General features: G+C 44.0%; 2 protein-coding genes and 1 long non-coding RNA gene across 7 annotated transcripts; 2 read left to right on the top strand and 1 right to left on the bottom strand.

Moving 5' to 3' along the window:
• The first annotated feature begins 894 nt into the window (after positions 1–894).
• LOC121534751 (C-type lectin lectoxin-Thr1) lies at positions 895–4,876 on the top strand. The gene is made up of 6 exons (XM_041841330.2): positions 895–985; positions 1,200–1,299; positions 2,704–2,828; positions 3,180–3,329; positions 3,651–3,759; positions 4,479–4,876. Exons 2-6 carry the CDS (start codon positions 1,221–1,223, stop codon positions 4,619–4,621), a joined length of 606 nt encoding a protein of 201 aa, XP_041697264.2. The 5' UTR covers positions 895–985; positions 1,200–1,220; the 3' UTR covers positions 4,622–4,876.
• Positions 4,877–15,899: 11,023 nt separating this feature from the next.
• Positions 15,900–17,739, bottom strand: LOC121534750. 3 transcript variants are annotated; one of them, XR_006657207.1, is made up of 5 exons: positions 17,493–17,739; positions 16,626–17,245; positions 16,358–16,515; positions 16,139–16,250; positions 16,013–16,050 (listed from the first exon to the last, which is right to left on the bottom strand). It is a non-coding gene; the product is annotated as an uncharacterized LOC121534750 (long non-coding RNA). The 3 variants fall into 3 exon arrangements; XR_006657206.1 differs by lacking the exons at positions 16,013–16,050; positions 16,626–17,245 and adding an exon at positions 15,900–15,929; XR_006657205.1 differs by lacking the exon at positions 16,626–17,245.
• A 434-nt stretch (positions 17,740–18,173) lies between these two features.
• On the top strand, positions 18,174–23,971 carry LOC121535779 (GTP-binding nuclear protein Ran). Of its 3 annotated transcripts, none has more exons than XM_041843054.2 (7): positions 18,174–18,281; positions 20,124–20,182; positions 20,416–20,500; positions 21,061–21,186; positions 21,399–21,586; positions 23,247–23,417; positions 23,622–23,971. In XM_041843054.2, exons 2-7 carry the CDS (start codon positions 20,156–20,158, stop codon positions 23,664–23,666), a joined length of 642 nt encoding a protein of 213 aa, XP_041698988.1. In that variant the 5' UTR covers positions 18,174–18,281; positions 20,124–20,155; the 3' UTR covers positions 23,667–23,971. The 3 variants fall into 3 exon arrangements, with proteins under 3 accessions (XP_041698988.1, XP_041698989.1, XP_041698990.1); XM_041843055.2 differs by having other exon boundaries at positions 18,197–18,293; XM_041843056.2 differs by lacking the exon at positions 18,174–18,281 and adding an exon at positions 18,790–18,862.
• Positions 23,972–25,748: the final 1,777 nt, after the last annotated feature.

Genomic DNA, 25,748 nt, shown 5'->3' with positions numbered 1-25,748 from the left:
CTGCAGTTGCCGGCAGTGTGGTTGCCGTACCAGGCGGTGATACAGCCCGACAAAAGTTTGTGAGGGTCTTAGGGGCCAAGCAGAACACTGCCTGACCGACCATACTTTGCAGATCACCATAAAACACACACACACACATTTCGGTTCTAAACAGATGCAGTTTGATAGACTGACACACACATTGTGTAGATATTCGACAGCCTCTCTGACACACACACGCGTCCAGCCAAACAGTTGATCTAGATCAGTGGTTCACACTCAGACCTGTTTCCAGAGATCCAGACAGCACCGTTTTCCTATATTGCATATATCTACACTGCAAAAATATTGAATGGGACAAATAAATGGCAGGAAGCCACAGCTCTCCAGAACCAGGTCTGTGTGGACCACTGTCATAATAAGCTCAGTCCAGTGTTCCGCAGCACCGTTCCTGGGTGCTTTTTTATGTGTTCTTGGGGTCGTTGTCCTGCTGGATACCCACGACCTTCGACGGAGACCTAGTTTTTGGACACAGGGCTGAACACTGCACTCCAAAACCTGTTGATAATCTGCTGATTTCATGATGCCTTGCACATGTTGAAGGCCTCCAGTAACAGAGGCAGCAAAGCAACCCCACAGTATTATCGAAACTCTCCCATGTTTGATTGTAGGGAGGGTGTTCTTTTCTTTGAATTCTTAATTTTGTCATACATTACTGTAGTTATACTTGGGATATAGAGTTGTTTTGTTGTTGAAAAGACCAAGGGGGACAATATATTAGGCTGCAAATGTACCCAGGGATTGCACATACTTTCTTGACAAAACCAGAGGGTTTGCAACTTTTCATGAGTAAGAGGTTGAGACATCAGAAAAGAGGAAATACAAAGGAGATTAAGAGGTATGGAATAAGTATATAAGGAGGCAGAGCTGAGTGAAAGAGAGCATATGAGGCGAGGAGAAGAAGCAAGAATATAGGAAAAAGACGTTGACATTTCCATACACCAAGGTAAAACCAAAATATTCGATTCTGTAATGAGAAAATGCACCTCTTCTCCAATGTTATTCCACCTCTTTCTGTTTGCTTTCTCCTTTGTCTCTATATTATCTGTATTTCTCATTGTCTCTGAGTGTGCCGGAGTCTGGTCACGTGCCCCCACAGGTCAGAACTCCCGGTCTCCTTTAAAAATATATGTATAATAACTTTGCTCTTTTCCCAACAGTTGAAGAGAAGTGAAGATCCCATGATGAAGGTTCTACCCATTCTGGCCATGATGCTACTCGGGGCGTCTGCCATGGTGCTCAATGGCCTAAACTCCACTGGTACAGTAGCCTGCCCTCATCATCTCAACACCACAGTGACTGATGTAGATTCTCTCAATAGAAGATATATTTTGAGGGCCGGTTACTCTGACCCAGATTAAGCCTAGTACTGGACTGAAAAGCATGATCAAATGAGAATCTTCATGTAAAGTTCTGTGTCTGCCCACATAAAAACATATATACTATAGTATACATATAAATACTATAGTTTTCACTGTACCGTTTTTGCTGATTTTAATGTAGTATTTACAGTTAATTATGGTATAAATACTGTGTAAATTATAACTGTAGTCAAATCTGTCGATGTGCCCTTGAGCAAGGCACTTAACCCTAATTGCTCCTGTAAGTCGCTCTGGATAAGAGCGTCTGCTAAATGACTAAAATGTAAATGTATATACTTGTCACGCCCTGACTCAGGGGACGCTTAAATGTTGAGTCAGGGTGTGTATATTCTTTGTTGTGCGTTTTCTATGTTTGTGTTCTAGTATGTGTAGTTCTATGTTGGCCGGTGTGGTTCCCAATCAGAGGCAGCTGTCGCTCGTTGTTTCTGATTGGGGACCATACTTAAGCAGCCTATTGGCACTGTCTAGTTGTGGGATCTTGTTCCTTGTAAGGTATGTTGTGTGTGCTACCTTGGACTTCACGTTTTGTATCGTTTAGTCGAGTGTTTATTACGTTAATAAACATGTACGTATATCATGCTGCGCCTTGGTCTGTCCCGTCATTAAACAAGCGTGACAATACTACAGTACTTACTGCAGTCTTTTTGTGGATATTACTGTAGTATTTGTTTTATTATCTTTGACATAGAAGTCGAGGCTTTCTCCTTCAGGAAACCTACTGGAGAAATACTAAGAGCTAATTTTCCATAGCCTGTAGGTAGGTCTGAAAAGACCCCAGCGCTTCAGCTCTTTTCTATAATCTGTAGGAAACACAATTTAAGGTCTATACTTGGCATGTCGGTTTCTCACCTATGGGTGGAACAAATTGCGATATGGGCGAGGGGAATGGGCAGGGTATATGCAAATAAGATACTGTAGTATTTACTATAGTTTTAAAAAATGTAGTGTTTTTGCAGACTGTAGTGTTTTTGCGGAAATTACTGTAATATTTACTACTGTGTTTTTGTGTGGATAATACTGTAGTATTTACCATAGTATTCTACAGTATACTACAACATTCTATAGTAAGTACTACAAATGGCCGTGGGATACTACAGTGTGTAGTATAGTATTCTACAGTATGCTACAGTTTACTATGGAATTCTATAGTAAGTACTGTAATATTCTTTAGTTAACTGGAGTATTTTCCCATGTGGGTGGGAAACCAGCCCTGAGAGTATATGGACGGAGCCTCTCATATCCGTCCTTCTAATCTCTCCCTTGTTCTCCCCTTTTCTTTAAGAACCTAAGCGGGTTTCTGGGAAGTTCAAGAACTTTCTCCCATGTCCTGGCCATTCTACCTGGTATGAACTGGGGTCCAAATGTGCTAAGCACTTCCAGGAACAATTGGACTTTACATCTGCTGAGGTGAATTCAGACTTCTCTATGGTTTTAGTCTACAGACCCATGTTCTCTCAGTTATTTAACCTTTATTTAGGCAAGAGAGTCCCATTGAGACCAAGGTCTCTTTTCGTTAAAGGTAGAGAAACTGTAGTGTACCTCTTTTTCTCTGCATGATATGCAGAATTATCTAAATTACCATCATAACTAACTCTCAAAGCAGCACTCTAGTTCTGGGTATCTACACTATTGTCTAAACAAGTTTTCAGTGTTGTGCATTAGTGTCTAACCCTAACTCTAAATCTATTATGATGAAGACAACTCTCTATCTTTCGCTTTCTCATTCATTCATTCATTCATTTTCTCTCACACACACAGGCATACTGCCGCTCTCAAAAGGACAAATCTCATCTGATATCAATCCACTCCAGCCAGGAGAACAAGGACGTGGATGTTTTTGCTCAGACTTTCAGCAGAAATTCCCCTCGCATCTGGCTCGGTGGTTTTGCAGTATCCAACCCCAAGCAGGTGACGATTTTAGACTGAATAGGGGCAGTTTCCCAGACAGAGTCTAGTCCTGGACTAAAAATAATTATTGATGGAGATTCTTTATTGAGTCTGCTTTTTAGTCCAGGACTAGGCTTAATCTGTATCCAGGAAACCGCCCATAGTGTTCACCATTTAAATTGATCATCATTATAAAAAAACAGGTGGGCAACCGTGTTCATGCCACCCAACTCCTTCTGTCCTTATGATTGATCGCTGTCTCTCTCTCTTTATCTCTGTCCCTCTCTATCTGTCTCTCTCTCTCTCTCTCTCTCTCTGTCTCTGTTGCTCCCTCTCTCATAGCCTCACCAATATCTCTGGACTGATGGGTCCAGCATGGACTACTTTTCCTGGCTTCAGAACCCCAAGCAACCATCCGGTGACGGAAATTGCATGGAAATGAACTGGCAGAGTAAGCAAGAGAAAGCAGGGATAATGGGAGGGGAGGGAGGGGAGGGAGGGATGGAAGGGAGGAAGGTGGGCAGATAGGGAGGGAGGGAGGGAGTAGGGGGCAAGGGAAAGAGTCGATATGAAAATATTTTGAAATTACATTTGACATTTTAGTCATTTTCCAGAGCGACTTACAATAGCAATTAGGGTTAACTACCTTGCTCAAGGGCACATCAACAGGTTTTTCACCTAGTCAGCTCTGGGATTTGAACCAACGCTCTTCACCGCTAGGCTACCAGCTACACCAAACCCAGTATGCTGATGTATTCTGAATTGTGTTAACTATTGTGGAAAAGGGAGTGGGAGGTATAATTTGAAGTATGACAGATCTCACAAGTTTTGTATTATATAGCTCAGTGGCCATGTGGTTAGAGTGACTGTCCTGAGTTTGGAAGTTTGGGTGTTCGATCCCAGGTTGAGTCATACGAAAAGGGGCCAGATTCCTCTCTGCTTGGCACTCAGCATTAAAGAGAAGGATTGGGGGTAAGGGCCTGCGATAGTCTAGTGTCCAGGGGGTGTATTAAACGCTACATCAAAAGCCTCACGCTGCAGAAACAGTAGATAGGCTCCTGCCTTTCTGGCTTGGACAAGACTACTTAGCTACTCATATAGCTCAATACTCTCTAAAAGGGATTAATAATGGATAAAACTAACTTTTTTCATTTTATCTATCCATCTCAGGAAAAGGTGCATGGAATGATAAGCCGTGCAGCCAAACCAATTTCTTTCTGTGTGCCTTCAAACCTGAGGAAAGAGAGGAACCGAATGGAGGAGAAGAAGAAGAGGGGATGGTGGAAAAAGGGAGTGGGGGGTTTATTATTTAAAGTAGATGACAGATGAGCAGTATAGCAGTATATACTACCTGGCAGATAAACTTTGCATTATAGCTTTCTCAGATATCACGACACCAGGACCCTGTAAAATGTTAGAGAAAACCCACAGCTCAAAGACTAAGCCTTTGTCAGCTAAAAGTTCTCACTATCTGCTTTTCTGCTTCACTTGTTTGTACTATTAAACATTAAGCATTGCTTGAATAGCAAACAAAAAAGGAATAAAAAAATATCTTCATTAATCAATAACCATTGCATGACTTTCTTTTGTTGACCTGGCCTTATTTAGCAATATTTAGCAAGCAGATGGGGTCAAGAAATAACAATACAAATACAGCCTCATTTTATTTATAAATGGACAACCCAGTGGGTTGATTTTACAGATTTAGAACTTAACCTATTACCTTTCCATTCAGTGCCCTGTTTGAGTAGTGCGCCCAAAACAGCGAGCATGCGTGATATTTACTTTGCATGCGCTTTTACACATGCTATTGATCAGAGAGAGAGAGAGAAGGAGAAAGAGAGAGAGAAAGAGAGAGATGAATCACCCTCTACACAACTGTTGCTTTAATCCTCCTTGAGAGAAAAGGCTTAGTAAAACTACAGGTTGGAGATGCGTCTGCAGCCATATTGAACAGATATTTTGTAAAAAGGATTGTTATTTTTTATTTGATGACCATATTCTAAATGACCATTTAGCCTACTAAATCTTTTTACAACTAACTTTGAAACGTATTTTCGGCCAAGTCCCTGGATTAATCAGTAGGCTAATAAATTGTAATTGTGTCGTGTGATTTGGACAGAGTCAGGCGCAGGAGGGTAAATCACAGAATAAAGGTTTATTCTGTATATAAGTCGATACAAAGTACAAGGAGCTCCACCGAGCTCATATAACCTCCACAATAAACAATCACACACAAAGACAAGGGGGCAGAGGGAACACTTATGCAGGTACTGATTAGGGGAATTGAAACCAGGTGTGTGTTATAATCAAGACAAAACAAATGGAATAATGAGATGAGATGAGGAGCGGCAGTGGCTAGAAGGCCGGTGACGACGAACGCCGAAGCCTGCCCGAACAAGGAGAGGAGGCAGCTTCGAAGGAAGTCATGACAGTACCCCACCCCCTTGACATGCAGCTCCAGCAGCGCGCCGACACCAGTCTCGGGGACGGCCAGGAGGACGTGGAGCAGGGCAAGCTAGATGGCGACAGTGGAAATACCGCAACAGGGAGGGATCGAGGATATCCCTCATCGGGAACCAACACCGCTCCTCCGGACCGTACCCCTCCCACTCCACGAAGTAATGAAGGCCCCCCACCCGACGCCTCAAATCCAGGATGGAACGGACGGAGTACGCCAGCACCCCCTCGATGTCCAGAGGGGGCGGAGGGACCTCCCGCTCCTCCGATTCCTGGAGCGGACCAGCCACCACCAGCCTGAGGAGAGACAAATGAAACGAGGAGTTAATACGGTAATCGGGAGGGATTAGTAACCGATATGTAACCTTGTTGATTCTCTTCAGGACATTGAACGGCCCCACAAACCTCGGGCTCAGCTTACGGCAGGGCAGGCAGAGGGGCAGATTCCGGGTCGAGAGCCAGACCCGATCACCCGGTACAAAAACCGGGGCCTCAGTATGGTGGCGGGCAGCGTTGGCCTTCTGGCGACGCAAGGCGCGCTGGAGGTGAACATGAACAGCGTTCCACGTCTCCTCCGTGCACCAAAACCAGTCATCCACCGCAGGAGCTTCGGTCTAGCTCGGATGCCACGGTGCCAGAACCAGCTGATAACCTAAGACAAATTGAAAGGGAGTTAGGTTAATGGCGGAGTGGCGAAAAGAGTTATGGGCATATTCGGCCCATGGCAAGAGTATGACCGCAGGAACCTACCCACATCTTGATTCACCCGTTCCACCTGCCCCGGGGACCCCGGTCAGACACTATGTCCTCTGGCACACCGTAGTGCCGGAAAACGTGAGTAAGCAGGGCCTCCACCGTCTGCAGGGCCGTGGGGAGACCGGGCAGAGGAAGGAGGCAGCAGGCTTTTGAAAAGCGGTCCACAACGACCAGGATGGTGGTGTTACCTGAGAGAGGGGAAGATCAGTTAGAAAGTCAATACACAGGTGGGACCATGGCCGTTGTGGAACTGGTAAGGGCTGTAATTTACCCGCTGGGAGGTGCCTAGGTGCCTTACTCTGGGCGCACACCGAGCAGGAGGAGACATACACCCTCACGTCCTTAGCCAATGCAGGCCACCAGTACCTTCCAGTCAGGCAGCGCACTCTACGACCGATACCTGGGTGACCAGAGGAGGGAGACGTGTGGGCCCAACAGATCAGACGGTCACGGACAAGAGACGGCACGTACTGCAGCCCAGCTGAACACTGAGGTGGAGATGGCTCTGTGCGTACCGTCCACTCTATGTCCGCATCCATACTACAGGCGCCACAATGCAGGAGGCCAGGAGTATTGGGGTGTTGTCTATGGGCCTCTCCTCTGTGTCATACAGTCGTGACAGCGCGTCTGCCTTCATGTTCTTCGTACCCGGGATGTATGACAGAGTAAACCAAAAACCGGGTGAAGAATAGGGCACACCTGGCCTGGCGAGGGATCAGCCTCCTCGCTGCCCGGATGTACTCCAGGTTACGGTGGTCCGTCCAGACGAGGAAAGGGTGTTTCGCGCCCTCGAGCCAGTGCCTCCACAATGTCAGGGCTCTGACTACAGCCAACAGTTCCCGATCACCAACGTCGTAGTTCTGCTCCGCTGGGCTGAGCTTGTTGGAGAAGAAGACACAGGGGCGGAGCTTGGGTGGCATCCCCAAGCGTTGAGACAGGACAGTGCCTATCCCTACCTCGTACGCATCCACCTCCACTATGAACAGTAGTGATGGATCAGGAAGGGCCAGTACCGGGGCTGAGGTGAACAGAACCCTCAGGTTACTGAAGGCCCTGTCAGCCTTAGCAGACCAGCGGAGCCGGGACGGCCCACCCCTTAACAGAGATGTGATGGGAACTGCGACCTTGCCAAAGCCCCAGATAAACCTCCGATAGTAGTTGGCAAAGCCAATTAAGCGCTGCACCTCCTTTACCGTGGTTGGAGTCGGCAATTACGCACGGCTGAAATGCGATCTCCCTCCATCTCCACACCTGAGGTGGTAATGCGGTATCTGAGGAAGGAGACGGACTGCTGGGAAAACAGACACTTCTCTGCCTTGGCATAAAGGTCATTTTCCAACAGTCGGCCCAGAACTTTGCGAACCAGGGACACATGCTCGGCGCGTGTAGTGGAATACACCAGAATGTAATCGATGTAAACCACTACACCGTGACCAAGCATGTCCCGAAACACCTCGTTCACAAAGGACTGGAAAACGGATGGAGCATTCATCAAACCGTACGGCATCACCAGGTATTCGTAATGCTCCGTGGTTATACTGAATGATGTCTTCCATTCGTCCCCCTCTCGGACACGCACCAGGTTATACGCACTCCGGAGATCTAATTTTGTGAAGAAGCGCGCCCCATGCATTGACTCGATCACAGATGGGATGAGGAGCAGAGGATAACTATAACGTATTGTCCCATTGTTCATTGCTCGGTAATCAATGCACGGGCACCGACCTCCGTCTTTCTTCTTCACAAAAAAGAAACTCGAGGAGGAGGGCGAAGTGGAGGGACGTATGAACCCCTGGCGCAGGGACTTGGAGATGTATGTCTCCATCGCCTCAGTTTCAGCCTGCAACAGGGGATATACATGACTCCTGGGAGGCACAGCGTCTACTCGTAGATTTATAGCGCAACCCCCCCGCCCCGATGAGGTGGTATTTTGGTCGCCTGCGTTTTGGAAAACGCTTGCGCCAAATCAAGGTATTCTGGGGAGATTCGCACGGTGGAGGAAGTGTCTGGACTTTCCACCGTGGTTGTACCAATGGAAACAGATAGGCACCTACCCTTACACTCTCACGACCACCATGTCAGAACCCTCTGTGCCATGAAAAGGTGTGGTTGTGCAGTGCTAACCAGGGGAGACCCAACACAACAGGGAAATCGTGGGACAAAATAATAAAAAATGTGACGTGCTCTCTATGGAACCTTTGGGTAACCATCGTCCTGCGCGGTCCTCGTCCCCTGCCTCACCTGGACCAGACGCTCGCCCGCCTCTCTTCCTTTGGGCGGGTGGTCGATGACTGCCCAGAAGAGGGCGAACTCCCCGTAGTTGTCCAACGCGGTTCCTCCTCCTCTCCAGACCACGTTGGCCCACTCCAGGGCATTCCCCGAGAGCCAGGAGACGAGGGCAGACACCTTCTCCCGCTCCGATGGAGCCGGGCTGATGTTCACGAAGTAGAGGTCCAGCTGCAGGAGGAATCCCTGGCAGCGGGAAGCCGTCCCGTCAAACTCCCTCGGTCGGGATAGATGAATCCCGCGGGTGCTGGAGTGTGGGTGGCCGGATCCGGTTGCTCAGCTGGTTCCGACGGGTCATGTCCCCTCCTCTACAGGTGTTGGACGACCTGGAGAACCCGATCCATCGCTTCTCCCAAGCTGGCTAGCATCCTGGAATGCTCGTGGACCCTTTGCCACGACTCCGGGCATGGGCTCTTCTCCTGCTGACTCCATGGCGGGTGTGTGATTCTGTGGCGTGTGATTTGGACGGAGTCAGAGGCAGGAGGGTAAATCACAGAATAAAGGTTTATTCCGTATATAAGTCGATACAAAGTACAAGGAGCTCCACCGAGCTCATATAACCTCCACAATAAACAATCACACACAAAGACAAGGGGGCAGAGGGAACACTTATACAGGTGTGTGTTATAATCAAGACAAAACAAATGGAATGATGAGATGAGGAGCGGCAGTGGCTAGAAAGCCGGTGACAACAAACACCGAAGCCTTCCCGAACAAGCAGAGGAGGCAGCTTTGGAGGAAGTCATGACAGTAATGGTCTAATTTGGTAACTGTTTTATTAGTGGTTGTAGATTAGAATATTGGTTTTTGATAGTTCAGATATTGTGACAGTGACAACACAGTTTTGAAGATGAAGGACCAATTGGAACAGTTGAAGGCGGTAAACTTTGTATTTTTATACGCTTGTTCATGTTTTCATGGCCTTGCTTGCTATTACAGTGGGGAGAACAAGTATTTGATACACTGCTGATTTTGCAGGTTTTCCTACTTACAAAGCATGTAGAGGTCTGTAATTTTTATCATAGGTACACTTCAACTGTGAGATGGGATGGGCTACAGGACAATAGGCAAGCAGCTTGGTGAGAAGGCAACAACTGTTGGCGCAATTATTAGAAAATGGAAGAAGTTCAAGATGACGGTCAATCAACCTCGGTCTGGGGCTCCATGCAAGATCTCACCTCGTGGGGCATCAATGATCATGAGGAAGGTGAGGGATCAGCCCAGAACTACACGGCAGGACCTGGTCAATGACCTGAAGAGAGCTGGGACCACAGTCTCAAAGAAAACCATTAGTAACACACTACACCGTCATGGATTAAAATCCTGCAGCGCACGCAAGGTCCCCCTGCTCAAGAAAGTTCATATACAGGCCCATCTGAAGTTTGCCAATGAACATCTGAACGATTCAGAGGAGAACTGGGTGAAAGTGTTATGGTCAGATGAGACCAAAATGGAGCTCTTTGGCATCAACTCAACTCGCCGTGTTTGGAGGAGGAGGAATTCTGCCAATGACCCCAAGAACACCAACATTGGAGCAATAAGTTATTCTAGGAAGTAGGTAGGCTTAATAGGGGTGTGATGATATTTAGGCTGTACACCTGTTTATTGGTGGTGCTTTACAAATGGTGGTTACAGAGAGGGGAACAAAAGGGTTGATGACAAATGTGTTCTCCTCATTTCCTGCACCTCTTCCAAGGTCTCAAGGTCATCCATGTAGGCCTTATTGTGTCTGGTAAAAAAATGAACTTTATAGTGGATTCAAAACACATTGTTTCACTGATGTAAGAACCTCTAAAAAGCCTGTGAGTGTGATTATCTAACTACAAACGCACCACCACAACAACTCTGTCTGTTTGTGTGTGTGTGTCAACAGAAAAGTGATGTGTCTGGGGACGATGTGGAGATTCCAGTGGAGAACCAAGCTTTTATGGATGACTTCTTCGCCCAGGTATTTCTGACCATACTCCTGATGTGTGTGTCTGTGCGCATGTGTATGTTCACCCCTGCTGATTTTGTACGTTTGCCCACTGACAAAGAAATGATCAGTCTATAATTTTAATGGTAGGTTTATTTGAACAGTGAGAGACAGAATAACAACAACAAAATTCAGAAAAACACATGTCAAAAATGTTATAAATTGATTTGCATTTTAATGAGAGAAATAAGTATTTGACCCCCTCTCAATCAGAAAGATTTCTGGCTCCCAGGTGTCTTTTATACAGGTAACAAGCTGAGATTAGGAGCACTGTGCTCCTAATCTCAGTTTGTTACCTGTATAAAAGACACCTGTCCACAGAAGCAATCAATCAATCAATCAGATTCCAAACTCTCCACCATGGCCAAGACCAAAGAGCTCTCCAAGGATGTCAGGGACATGATTGTAGACCTACACAAGGCTGGAATGGGCTACAAGACCATCGCCAAGCAGCTTGGTGAGAAGGTGACAACAGTTGGTGCGATTATTCGCAAATGGAAGAAACACAAAAGAACTGTCAATCTCCCTCGACCTGGGGCTCCATGCAAGATCTCACCTCGTGGAGTTGCAATGATCATGAGGACGTTGAGGAATCAGCCCAGAACTACACGGCATGACCTTGTCAATGACCTCAAGGCAGCTGGGACCATAGTCACCAAGAAAACAATTGGTAACACACTACGCCGTGAAGGACTGAAATCCTGCAGCGCCCGCAAGGTCCCCCCTGCTCAAGAAAGTTCATATACAGGCCCATCTGAAGTTTGCCAATGAACATCTGAACGATTCAGAGGAGAACTGGGTGAAAGTGTTATGGTCAGATGAGACCAAAATGGAGCTCTTTGGCATCAACTCAACTCGCCGTGTTTGGAGGAGGAGGAATTCTGCCAATGACCCCAAGAACACCATCCCCACCGTCAAACATGGAGGTGGAAACATTATGCTTTGGGGGTGTTTTTCTGCTAAGGGGACAGGACAACTTCACCGCATCAAAGGGATGATGGACGGGGCCATGTACCGTCAAATCTTAGGTGAGAACCTCCTTCCCTCAGCCAGGGCATTGAAAATGGGTCGTGGATAGGTATTCCAGCATGACAATGACCCAAAACACACGGCCAAGGCAACAAAGGAGTGGCTCAAGAAGAAGCACATTAAGGTCCTGGAGTGGCCTAGCCAGTCTCCAGACCTTAATCCCATAGAAAATCTGTGGAGGGAGCTGAAGGTTCGAGTTGCCAAACGTCAGCCTCGAAACCTTAATGACTTGGAGAAGATCTGCAAAGAGGAGTGGGACAAAATCCCTCCTGAGATGTGTGCAAACCTGGTGGCCAACTACAAGAAACGTCTGACCTCTGTGATTGCCAACAAGGGTTTTGCCACCAAGTACTAAGTAATGTTTTGCAGAGGGGTCAAATACTTATTTCCCTCATTAAAATGCAAATCAATTTATAACATTTTTTACATGCATTTTTCAGGATTTTTTAAAATGTATTCTGTCTCTCACTGTTCAAATAAACCTACCATTAAAATTATAGACTGATGCAACGTACAAAATCAGCAGGGGATCAAATACTTTTTTCCCCCACTGTATAGACAGGTGTGCGCCTTTCCAAATCATTTCCAATCAATTGAATTTACCATAGGTGGAATCCAATCAAGTTGTAGAAACATCTCAAGGATGATCAATGGAAACAGGATGCACCTGAGCTCAATTTCGAGTCTCATAGCAAAGGGTCTGAATACTTATGTAAATAAGGTATTTCTGTTTTTAATTTTTATAAATTTGCTAAAATGTCTAAAAACCTGTTTTCACTTGGTCATTATGGGATATTGTGTGTAGATTGATGAGGAAAAACATTTATTTAATCAATTTTAGAATAAGGCTGTAACTTAACAAAATGTGGAAAGGGTCAAGGGGTCTGAATACTTTCCGAATGCACTATAAGTGTTTGCATTATATGTTCGCCATGTGTTACGTTTTCTGGACGTTTACTCATGTTCTTTTGTAGGCCTATGCAATGTTTGCATAGCTGATTTATTTTTATTTGTTAAAATAATCATTCAAAAGGCACTCTCACATCTGAGCTATCTTTGTTGCAGGTGCAAGGTAACAATTGAATAACATGAGAAAAAAATAGATGAAACCCGCACACTGCTCTTGCTAGTATCGCTGCTCTTTATTATGTATCGGCCTCAAGGATTTCTCAGAGCTTTTGCGAGCGTTTTTATTTTACACCCTTATGTAGACATTGCTCCACCCACATCCGTTCAAAGCATCAAATGGAGTTGGAGTCTAGAGAAAATAAACATGTGTTACCAAATATAACAATGTGCATCGACTGGATAATCCCTGTCGTTTCTCCTGATTGAACTTTTATGTTCACAAATTCCCTGTTTGAGAGAACGAGAGGTTTTACCTACATAACACAGCCCACATGGACATTTAATCATGTAGATAACATGGGTGGAGGAGCACGTAATAATGGAATTTATTTGGAACCGTTTTCCTGTATGTGGGAGGCGGAAATATTCACACTTCATCATATTGTTGCACCGTGCGCAGCCTCTGCATTTATAGCTACCATTCGGAAGAGGGCGTAAAAGAGCCTGGCTCATTTTCTTTTATGGCTGGCAGTTGGCATGGACCAATCTGTCGAGTAAATTGCGACCTCTCCTATCTACAATAAGTGGTGAGTTCTTCAATCCAGCTGTCAGAGCTGAGTCCGATGATAAAACATGCCAGTGTTTATTGACAGCATCTCCCGCTTTGCGCGAGTTCAAAGTATATGTGGAGGTGAACATTACAGAGTTTTCTTTAGCTCTAGTGGGTCTTTTTTGTAGCAGTTCATCTCCTGTTTTCCCTAATGCCAAATTAAGAGCTTCATCCACATATTGTGGAGAGTAGCCTCTTCTTAGAAACCTATTGCGCATCCCCGCTGCTTTTTCTAGATAGTCCTCTGTGGAGTGGCATATACGGCGCAGTCTTGGAAGTCCTGTTTTTAATGGCTCAGGGTGGAAGCTGTCCCCCTGTACTAGAGTATTTATGTCCGTTTCTTTTCTGTACAGAGTTGTAAACAGGGTTCCATTTGATTTCTCAATCCACATATCGAGGTAATCAACACGTTACCTGTCACATTCAATAGTGAATGTGAGATTAGGGTCAATGTCATTGAGTAATGCCATAAAGTCTGACAGCTCTTCTCCTGTTCCTCCCCATATGCAAAAAATGTTGTCAATATATCGATACCAATTCAGGATTTTATTCAACAATGGATTTGAATGTTCATTTTTAACAAAACGTTCTTCAAATTGACCCACATAAAGGTTAGCATAGCTTGGAGCGAATGTGGAGCACATCGATGTTCCATTCCTTTGGAGGTAGTATTCATCATCAAACCTGAAATTGTTCTACATCAAAACATATTCAGCCAGCTCTAGAATCAAGTTTGTTGGTGGGTATTTCTCTCAAATAGTGACCTAGGGCTGCCACACCCCCCATGTCGGGAATACTGGTATAAAGACTCTCGACATCTAATGTGACCAAAATACAGTCTTCTGTTAATCCTGTTATTGGTGAGATCTTATTTATGAAGTCTATAGAGTCTTTCACATATGATGGCAATGCTTTGCACATGAGATTTAATAAAAGAGTCTACGAAGTTCGACAATGGCTCCAGCATTGAGCCTATTCCTGCAACCACTGGTCTGCCTGGATAATTGCCTTGTGTTTTAGGTTTGTGTAAATTAGGCAAAATGTACAGGCATGGACATATGGCACATTTGCAGCAAATGTATTCATATTCAGGTTTTGAGATAAGGTTGTTTAATAGGGCTTGCTCCAGATTTGAACTAATATCCCTTTGAAACACCTGTGCGGGATAAACACTCAGTTTTCTATAGAAACGTTCATTACTGACAGCATACCTGCCAACTTTTCAAAAAAACCTTGGAGTGAGATTTTGTCCTGGGTCCGCCTGGGTCCTGCAGTCGGTGAAAAGCAATTGCACTGCCTGCGTCTCAGAACTGCGGCCGCCCTGATCTCATGAGGTTATCGTTGCCCACGTGTGCATGACATCAGAGAAAGTCGGGATCAAGTCGGACACAAATCTAACCAGCATGCATTGGGCGGTGATCGCCGGTGATCGATTCTGCGCAGACCTGGCTCATCTCAAATGAGCCTTTTGTCTATGATCTGTCGGCATGGTTATACTGGCCTGTGGCTTTCTTGGAGGCCTTGATGATATCGGAGGGGGGCTCCCATTTGAAGCAGGGCTCCAGATTGGCCATCTTTATGGTCATTATTGAGGACAGGGTGCCATCCAATGCTAGGCTGTTTCTTCTCTTGGTTTTGTTCAGTCCCACAACTGAAAACACCCTCTCAGCATCTGCGTTTGCATGGGGCAACACCAGGACAAGCTTGGCGATGGCAGCAAGCCTCTCAAATTCTTTGGCTCCTGTCACCTATGGAAAATGCACCAAAACACAATGGAAAAACATACCTTGATTTTTGATTGATTAATACTGTAAGTATACTGTAGGTTGATCCATTAACAAAGTTCAGATAAAAACATGCATAATTTGCAACATGCATGACACATATATGCATGCAACAATTTTAAGCAACAGATGTAGACAAGCCACACCTGCCAAAAGGAAAGACAAAAAAGGAAAAAAATTGTACCTTATGCTTCCAGGTTGCCATTTCAGCCCAGAAGTTTTCCATTTCAGTTTCGTCCTGCAGGGATATCATTGGCATGGTCTGATAATTTAGGAACTCCTCACCCAGAAGGTCATGCTCCTCTGGCCCATGGTATGGGAGGAGATGGGGAAACCTATTTATGAAAGTAGAGTTACAAGTTGTTACGTTTTAGGTATATAGTCATCAACCAGCAGCAGTTCATACACATCTTTGAGGAGAAGCCACATAAGAATATCTCATGTGCAGTTTAGGAGTGAACACACCTCATCATAAAACACAGGGTATTTTAGCTAAGATGATAGACAATAATTAGAGAAAAAAAACTAACCTTTCAACAAAGTACAGGACATCTTCGATGTCACTTTCAGCCCTCTGCCGTACATCTACAAATTGTGCGTGCTTGATCAGTGGCTCTTCCAGTGGCAGCTTCTTAAATGCATAGTCCACAGCACTTGTCAGGAAACACAACACAGCTTAATGGAATGAATCCACCTGCTGTGGTGTGATGTCACCCTCGTCGAGTAATCTGTTAAGTTTAGCCCTGGTTGTGAACCCAATGTTCAACTTTCTTCCTGTCACAGATACAGCATATCGGTATAAGGTACAAGGCTAAATATCACATATCACAGTGTTTGATCATAATAATAGTCAAATACTAACCTGGTAAATGGTTTGCCTTTTCTTTAAAGGCAATTTCACAAGGCTCCCCATGGCACTGCAGAGCTGCTGGAACCATAAACTTGGAACATAGCTTGCATACGAATTTCACCATCTATAACAGACATTTACAAAAATAGTAGGTGAAACCTGTTTTAGAGGATCCCTGCAGATATCAGCAAGAAACACAGAATGGAAAAAAACAGCAAAATCCAATCCCACCTCATCATGCAACAAAAATATTGATGACTGCTCTCTCTGAAGCAGCAAGTTGAAAGAAGTGAACGTTGGTACGGTGGCTTGGAAGAACAGCAGGTACACTTCTGTCATGGGGTCAGTGAATGTCTGCACAAGTCTCTTGAACCTGGCCTGATTTTCATCTTGAATCAATCAATAAATAACACAAAACAAGAGGTTGTCATTAATACAAGTATGTGACTAACAATCCATGTAGTTGCTGCATAATGACATTGAAAATTGATGACCATACTAGCAGATTTGTAGTAGCTGGCCAGAGGTTCATACAGCCTCAGGATCTTGGTCACACAACGTTCTTATCTGTACAACACAGTTCTTATCTTGGTGGCCTTTGTTTTTTATATGGCGCACTACATCTGTCACACCCTGGTGGCAACATGAGTTTTCAATACGGCAGACTGCACACCAGTAGTGCGTGTTGAGGCTCCCTCTGGTAATAAATGGCCATGAAGAGGTCCACTCATTTTTAAAAATGGATCTTGCTGCTCCAGCCAGAGCATGACTCTTCTGGCCCTGCTGTTGGATTGGGGGGGGGGTCTCTACTGTCTGTCCCTCTGTGTCTCCTTCCATCTGCCCTGTTGGTTGTTCTATTTGTCCTGTCTGTTGCTCCTCTGCATGTGCGTCAATCTGTCCTGTCTGTTGCTCCTCTGCTTGTTTGTCAGTCTGTCCTGTCTCCTGCTCTCTCTGTCCTTTGTGTTGCTCCTCTGTCTGTTGTCCTGTCGTTTCTATCAATCGTTCTGGCTGTTCTGTCAGTGTGTTTGTCTGTCTTTTCTCACTTGGCTGGTTCTTTAAATAAAATAAAAGGTTTCGCTTTTGTCCTGGCAAAGGTCTCTTACGGGACATCTTTGAAACCTTAAACAACAATGGTCATGTTGGTTTAATAACTCTACTCTCAGTTACAAAAACATACCTACTTCTATTGCACACATTTCCTGTATTTATGTTAAATTCTTTGGAATACATCTTACCTGTTCGAAATCAGCTGAGTTTACACTCACCACACTAAATCATGTTCACACGCACAAACAAATAATTTATTTCAAGATTTAAAGTTTAAGAGAGTGAGTACTCAATTGGACGACATTTCATTGTTACATACCTAGTCTCAGCTCAGCTTCTTATCAGACTTCTTGAGGTAGCGACCGTTTCTTCTCATGTTGTCTTTCGCGGCAATAGTATCTCTTCTTCTGTCGCTAACTTCAAGGTGCAGCGCATATGGTTCAGTGGCGCTCATCAGCGCCATCTATCGTCGGGGAGTTTGAAAAAAGGAACGAAAGTCTGGGCCGATTTTTTTTGCGTGAGAAATTGGATGTGTGGCGTGAGTGCGTGTGAAAACAGGCAAAAACGTGTGTCACACGGCGAAAGGGTGAGAGTTGGCAGCTCTGAATTTTGTCTTGCCCATTCACACTCTGAATGGCACACATACACAATCCATGTCTCAAGGCTTTAAAATCCTTCTTTAACCTGCCCTTCATCTACACTGATTGAAGTGGATTTAACAGGTGACATCAATAAGGGATCAAAGCTTTCACCTGGATAGTCTGTAATCGGAAGAGATGTTCCGGATGTTTTGTACACTCACTCATTGTAGTTTACATGTTGTCAACAATCTAAGCCAACCCCGTCTGTTTTGCCCCATAGTTGCACACCTGTCAGTTTTGTTGCTAAACAACCAACCCGTCTATTGGAGAAACAGTTTCTGCCTATATTCATATACATGTAGTACTGTCTTTGATAAAACCATCAACAACCTTCTCTCTCGACCATGTCAGAGATCACGTGATAAAGGCAAAAAGAACGTCACCACATTAGCCAAATTCATCGAAGGTGCTTGAAGGCCCATAGCACCTTTAGTGCCTAGCTTGCTATTCCATCCGAAACCGTGGGGGTAAGTGTGGACGTAAGAGTTTAGAAAATATTACAAATTTACTCAGCCATGTCAAAACACAGACATCAATTCAAAGAGCTGAATACAGGATTAGCGTTATTGTATTGTGTTGACACTCATGCCTCGTCCTAAACAAAGTTTAGCTGTCTAGCTAGCTAGCTAACGTTTGATAGCTTGTTAACATAGTCACAGGACATTGGTTCCCAGTGGCGCGAGCTAGAGATATCAACTTGTTTTGTTCGAGCTGCAACTTCAGTGTATCATGGTCATGCAGAGTTGTAAATGCAACACTTTTGTTTTGGTACATTTTCGTAAAACAAATTATTAGCTACTGGACCATGTGTAACGCGAAGCCTCATGAAAAAGTGCTGTAGCTCGCTAAATATGGGGGTAGGCGGGTTGACTGGACTTCCCATTGGATTGCACATGTGCTGAAACTATAGCACGCTATAACTGCAGCAATACGGTGTGTACAGTTGGACCACTTCCATTAGGCTACAGTAGGCAGGTTTCCATTGGCCAAGGTTTTTTCGACAAATGGAATGTCGCAAATAAAGGCATTGCAACATGTAATGGAAACGGTAAATATAATGGACATTTTCTAAAGGTCGACAACATTTGTATTCGTATGACGGGGGGAGTTTTCTTTAATCTAACGGGGGGGGGCTCAAGTTGTTATAAAAATTGTCTGATTTCCTTATATTAACTGTAACTCAGTAAAATCGTTAAAAATTTTGCATGTTGCGTTTATATTTTTGTTCAGTATATTTTATACGCAAACTTTATAATTGTCGACAAAAAAAGACACGATGACGTGTTCCTGCACATGAGTTTAGCTAGCCAAGGTCGCCATGACATCACCTAAAAGCGTCATCTCGGATTTCTATTGGAAAAGCAGTTTCTGCCTGTCTTGCATACTAGGCTTCATCATTGTTTTTCCACCTGGATTCTGGGGTAGACATGGTAAATGTAAATGTGTCTCCTTCTCTTTGGTAGGATATGTTTCGTAAGGGAAGGGAATTCATTTGTGGATGTCTGTCATCCATTTCGCATTATATGTTACGAATTACAACTCGTATATGTAATTTGTAATACGTATATGTTACGAATTACAATTTATTGTGGCTAACTTTAGTAAGGTGGCTAACGTTAGTTAGATGGCTAACATTAGTTGGGGGTTAAAGTTAGGGTTAAGTTTAGGAGTTAGGTTTAGGGGAAGGTTTAGCTAACATGCTAAGTAGTTGCAAAGTCGCTAAAAAGTAGTAAGTGTTTCCTAAAATACTAAATTTGTCGGTGATGAGATTCGAACGCTCAACTTTTGGGTTTCCAGACGTTCGCGTTATGCGCCTACCCATCCACCCTGACCAACCAACCTCCTTTCGTGTTTGCCTTAAGTAACTTTCTGTCTATTTAACCATGCCAAACGTCACATATTACACTAATTTGAGTGTCCTGGATTTATTTTTACTATGTTACGCCTAGTCTGAGACCAGGCTGGTTTTTCGGCCTCTCTCCACCATGTCAAAAACAAAACGCATTCAAATTGCTTTCCTAGTGTCAAGACAGTCATGTCAACCAAGCATCAATAACTGAATAATATGTGAATTACTCAAGTAGTTAACACTAATAGGACATGGTGTCTGTAGTCACTTTTGGCAGGTATTGTTGTGAAGCCGCATCACACCAGCAGCACCACTTGTGGCTTCTTGATTGATGATTGATACTGTCTTTTGATGATTAATACTTGTCAAAAGTAGTGCACTATAAAGGGAAAAGGGTGCAATTTGGGACAGAAACACTGCCAATTGTTAACATGTTCATCTTGTCCTCTTGTTATTTCAGCATATAATCACTAACACAGAGAACAGACCGCTATGGCAGAACCAGATGTACAATTTAAGGTGAGTCTTTGACTGTGTCTCATTGCACCCTACTCCCTATATAGTGCACTACTTTTGTCCAGGGCCCATAGGGCTCTGGTCAAAAGTAGTGTACTAGACCTATATAGGTGTCGTTTGGGATACACCCTTTGGGTTGGAATTGTTCCTTTGTCTAGCACTAACCAGTACTACATTGGTGTTTAGTTGCTATTCCTTTTGACCAATGTGTTATTTAATTACTATCCATGTTTCAGCTAGTGTTGTGCGGTGATGGAGGCACAGGAAAAACTACCTTCGTGAAGAGGCATTTAACGGGAGAGTTTGAGAAGAAATACGTTGGTGAGTTTCTTAGTCCCGATAGTCTTCTCTCAGCTTTACATACCTCTTCTTCGTCTTCTGCTTATTCTCCTTTATAACCCCACCAATCAATAATCAGTCTTAATTCTCTCCATAAGGAAATTTAGTTTGCAGGCAAACTTTATAATTATCTACAAAAAAAGACACGATGACGTGTTTCTGGCATGAGCTTAGCTAGCCAACGTCGCCATGACATCGCCTAAAAGCATAATCTGGGATTTCTATTGGAAAAGCAGTTTCTGCCTGTCTTAGATACTATGCTTCATCATTGTTTTTCAACCTGGACTCTGAGGTAGGATCCCTTTGGTAGGATATGTTACATTTTGTAAGGGAAGGAAATTCATTTCGCATGATATGTTACGAATTAAAATTCGTATATGTAATTTGCAAAACGTATAGGTTACGAATTACAATTTTTATTGTGGCTAACTTTAGCTAGGTGGGTAGTGTGATAAAAAAAAACGCAATCCATAGAGTTTAAACCCTTCTAGATCCCTGAACCATGGCTGACCTGCCCCTCGCTCCCCCTTCTCCCCCTGTAGCGACTCTGGGGGTAGAGGTGCACCCCTTGGTCTTCCACACCACTCGAGGGACCATCAAGTACAACGTCTGGGACACAGCCGGCCAGGAGAAGTTTGGGGGGCTCAGAGATGGCTACTACATACAGGGTACGTCACAGTTGTGTGGGTCACATGTTTGTGTATTGTAGTACATGCAGAGTAGGTCAAATCCTTTCCTCAGATCTCTACACAATCTTGCCCACATTATGAGCCCTCTGGTGCAAAATGACTCGGATGGGTACGGGCACCACATTTAATGATTATCTGATACACTCGATCACTCTCCCCCTTCCACTTTTCTCTCCCCTACCTCTCTCCAGCCCAGTGTGCGATCATCATGTTCGACGTCACATCTCGCGTCACATACAAGAACGTGCCCAACTGGCACCGCGACCTGGTGCGCGTCTGCGAGAACATACCCATAGTCCTGTGCGGCAACAAGGTGGACATCAAGGACAGGAAGGTCAAAGCCAAGAGCATTGTGTTCCACCGCAAGAAGAACCTTCAGGTAACCATGGCAACACCAGCCTGACACACTTGTTTAGATAGGAGTGGTAGTTGACAGGTAAAAAACACTGTCTGTACAAGTCTATATTCCTCAGCTGGAGTGCTGTGTTTCTCCCTTCCTGGTTCCTTTTTTAATAGATTTGATCAGATATGCAGTACCAGTCAAACGTTTGGACACACCTACTCATTCAAGGGTGTTTTATTTTTACTATGTTCTACATTGTATAATAATAGTGATGACATCAAAACAATGAAATAACACACATGGAATCATGTAGTAACCAAAAAAGTGTTAAACAAATCAAAATATATTTGAGATTCTTCAAAGTAGCCACCCTTTGCCTTGATGACAGCTTTGCACACTCTTGGCATTCTCTCAACCAGCTTCATGAGGTGCATTTCAATTAACAGGTGTGCCTTCTTAAAAGTTAATTTGTGGAATTTATTTTTGCGTTTGAGCCAATCAGTTGTGTTGTGACAAGGTAGGGGTGGGGTATACTGAAGATAGCCCTATTTGGGAAAAGACCAAGTCCATATTATGGCTAGAACAGCTCAAATAAGCAAGGAGAAACGACAATCCATCATTACTTTAAGACATGAAGGTCAGTCAATCTGGAACATTTCAAGAACTTTGAAAGTTTCTTCAAGTGCAGTCGCAAAAACCCTCAAGCCATATGATGAAACTGGCTCTCATGAGGACCGCCACAGGAATGGAAGACCCAGAGTTACCTCTGCTACAGAGGATCAGTTCATTAGAGTTACCAGCATCAGAAAATACAGCCCAAATAAATGCTTCACAGAGTTCAAGTAACAGACATCTCAACATCATCTGTTCAGAGGAGACTGTGTAAATCAGGCCTTCATGGTTGAATTGCTGCAAAGAAACCACTACTAAAGGACACCAATAAGAATAAGAGACTTGCTTGGGCCAAGAAACACATTAGACCGGTGTAAATCTGTCCTTTGGTCTGGTAGGTGAACGGATGATCTCCGCATGTGTGGTTCCCACCGTGAAGCATGGAGGTGTGGGGGTGCTGTCTGTGATTTATTTAGAATTCAAGGCACACTTAACCAGCATGGCTACCACAGCATTCTGCAGCGATACGCCATCCCATCTGGTTTGTGCTTAGTGGGACTATCATTTGTTTTTCAACAGGACAATGACCCAAAACACACCTCCAGGCTGTGTAAGGGCTATTTGACCAAGGAGAGTGATGGAGTGCTGCATCAGATGACCTGGCCTCCACAATCACCTGACCTCAACCCGCGGAGTGAAGGAAAAGTAGCCAATAAGTGCTCAGCATATGTGGGAACTCCTTTAAGACTGTTGGAAAAGCATTCCAGGTGACTACCTCATGAAGCTTCTTGAGAGAATGCCAAGAGTGTGCAAAGGCAAAGGGTGGCTACTTTGAAGAATCTCATAAAATATATTTTGATTTGTTTATCACTTTTTTGGTTACTACATGATTCCATATGTGTTATTTCATAGTTTTAATGTCTTCACTATTTGTCTACAATGTAGAAAATAGTAAAAATAAAGAAAAACCCTTGAATGAGTAGGTGTCCAAACTTTTGACTGGTACTGTGTGTGTGAATGAGAGCGAGCCTGGATAGATAAGACGATACCTAGTTGACTGACTCTCTCTCCACTTCCCCATCAGTACTACGACATCTCAGCCAAGAGTAACTACAACTTTGAGAAGCCCTTCCTGTGGCTGGCCAGGAAGCTGGTAGGAGACCCCAACCTGGAGTTTGTGGAGATGCCCGCCCTTGCCCCCCCGGAAGTCGTCATGGATGCCTCCCTGGCCGCGCAGTACGAGAACGACCTTAAAGTGAGTACACACACACGTGCAGAGAACGTACACACACACACATGCAGGTGACACGCATGCAGAACACACACAAATGCAGAAGTCGCACACGCTATACACCGTACACACACAGGCTGGGTCAGTGTTTTGAAGTGTTATTTATTTCAGGAACTTAATTTTACAGGTGACAAATAATGAATACTCTATTTTTCCTCACCACTCCAGGTTGCCGCAGAAACTGCGCTCCCAGATGAAGACGACGACCTTTAACCTGTGAACTTTCGCTGGCCTTTCCAGTGTTCTTGGGGTGTGGCCTATTGCTGACCTTAACCCTTGACCTTTAATTGTAAAAGCCCCCCTCCCCGATGTTTTGTTTTTGTGTTTCAAATTGAAAATGTGTCTCTCGTAGCGTGAAGATTTCAGTAGAGACAAACGGGAGTAGAATTTGACTGCTCACAGTAGGCATTACACACACACACACACACACAAATGAAAGACTTTGTACGCTCGCTATACGATAGTGACTAAGGGTGATATGAAATCACACTAAATAAAAAGTATTTGAATATAAACTATCTGCTGTGTCAATTCAGGTGAACAAAATAGGTGTGTGACTGGAATTGAGCAAAAAGCAAATTTCACTTGCCTGTGGGACTACCTGGCTGATGTTTGACAGCATTTTATTCAGAGGTGCCTGTGGTTTGGTTGACAGGGATTGAAAATGTACAGGTTCCACAACATAAAATTGTATAGTAAATTCATAAATACATGCATGTTTTGGGATATTTTTATTCTGTGCAGGCTTCCTTTTCACTCTGTCATTTAGGTTAGTATTATGGAATAACTACAATGTTGATCCATCCTCAGTTTTCTCCTATCACAGCCATTAAACTCTGTAATTGTTTTAAAGTCACCATTGGCCTCATGGTGAAATCCCTGAGCGGCTTCCTTCCTCTCCGGGAACTGAGTTAGGAAGTATGCCTGTATCTTTTTAGTGACTGGGTGTATTGATACACCATCCAAACTGTAATAACTTCACCACAGGAGGTTGGTGGCACCTTAATTGGGGAAGACGGGCTTGTGGTAATGGTTGGAGCGGAATCAGTGGAATGGTATCAAATGCATCAGGCACATGGTTTCCATGTGTTTGATGCTATTCCATTGGCTCCATTCCAGAAATTATGAGCCATCCTCCCCTTAGCAGCTTCCAGTGAACTTCACCATGCTCAAAGGGATATATTCAATGTCTGCTTTTTTTTTTCTCAGTAGGTGCCCTTTGCAAGGCATTGGAAAACCTCCATGGTCTTTTTGGTTGAATCTGTGTTTTAAATTCATTGCTCTACTGAGGGACCTTACAATTATCTGTATGTGTGGGGTACAGAGATGAGGTAGTAATTCGAAAACCATGTTAAACACTATTTCACACAGTGAGTCCATGTAATGTAACTTGTTAACCACATTTTTACTCCTGAATTTTAGACTTGTCATAACAAAGGCGTTGAATACTTACTGACTCAAGACATTTCAGCTTTTCATTTTTATTTAATTTGTAAACATTTCTAAAATATAATTCCACTTTGACATTATGGGGTATTGTGTGTAGGCCAGTGACACAAAATCTAAATTTAATCCATTTAAATTCAGGCTGTAACACAAAACGTGGAAAAAGTGTAGGGATGTGAATACTTTCTGAAGGCACTGTAGTACGTTTCTCCTCATGTTGTGTTCTGTCATGAAAAGTTGTCTTGACAAGTTGCTCTCTTGAGAAACAACCAGCAGACAGATGTACATTTTGTGGCCTAATATATTGGTACCCTTGCACTTTTCTTAAATAATTCTGTCTAAAATAAATTAAAATTGAAAATAACTTTGTCTCCACACCTGGTTATTCGATTTTCAACATTGCAGAACCAATTTTTTGGGGGGAGAAACTACAATTTGAGAAATATTTAATTTGAGAAAATAAAAACAAATAGCATTGACAAAATTATTAGCACCCAGTACTAGTAATTGGTTGCACAGCTTTTGGTCAGCATAACTGCCGGCAAACGCTTCTTGTAGCCCTCGATGAGCTTGCTGTACCTTTCTACTGGCAATTCTGCCCTCTCTTCAGCTGTAAACTGCTCCCAATTCTTCAATGTTTGATGGGTGCCTTTGACCAACTGCTTTTTTCAGATCTCGCCGTAGGTTTTCGATGGGACTCAGATCTGGACTCATTGCTGACCATTCCATTCCAGTGTTTCTTCTTGAAACAGCCCTGGGCGCTTTTTTATGTGTTCTTGGAGTCGTTGTCCTGCTGGATACCCACGACCTTCAACGGAGACCTAGTTTTTGGACACAGGGCTGAACACT

Source organism: Coregonus clupeaformis, chromosome 21, assembly GCF_020615455.1.
Source record: "Coregonus clupeaformis isolate EN_2021a chromosome 21, ASM2061545v1, whole genome shotgun sequence".
NCBI classification, from domain to species: Eukaryota; Metazoa; Chordata; class Actinopteri; order Salmoniformes; family Salmonidae; genus Coregonus; species Coregonus clupeaformis.
Note: the sequence above shows the minus strand (reverse complement) of the source record. Positions and strands in the feature narration are given on the sequence as shown.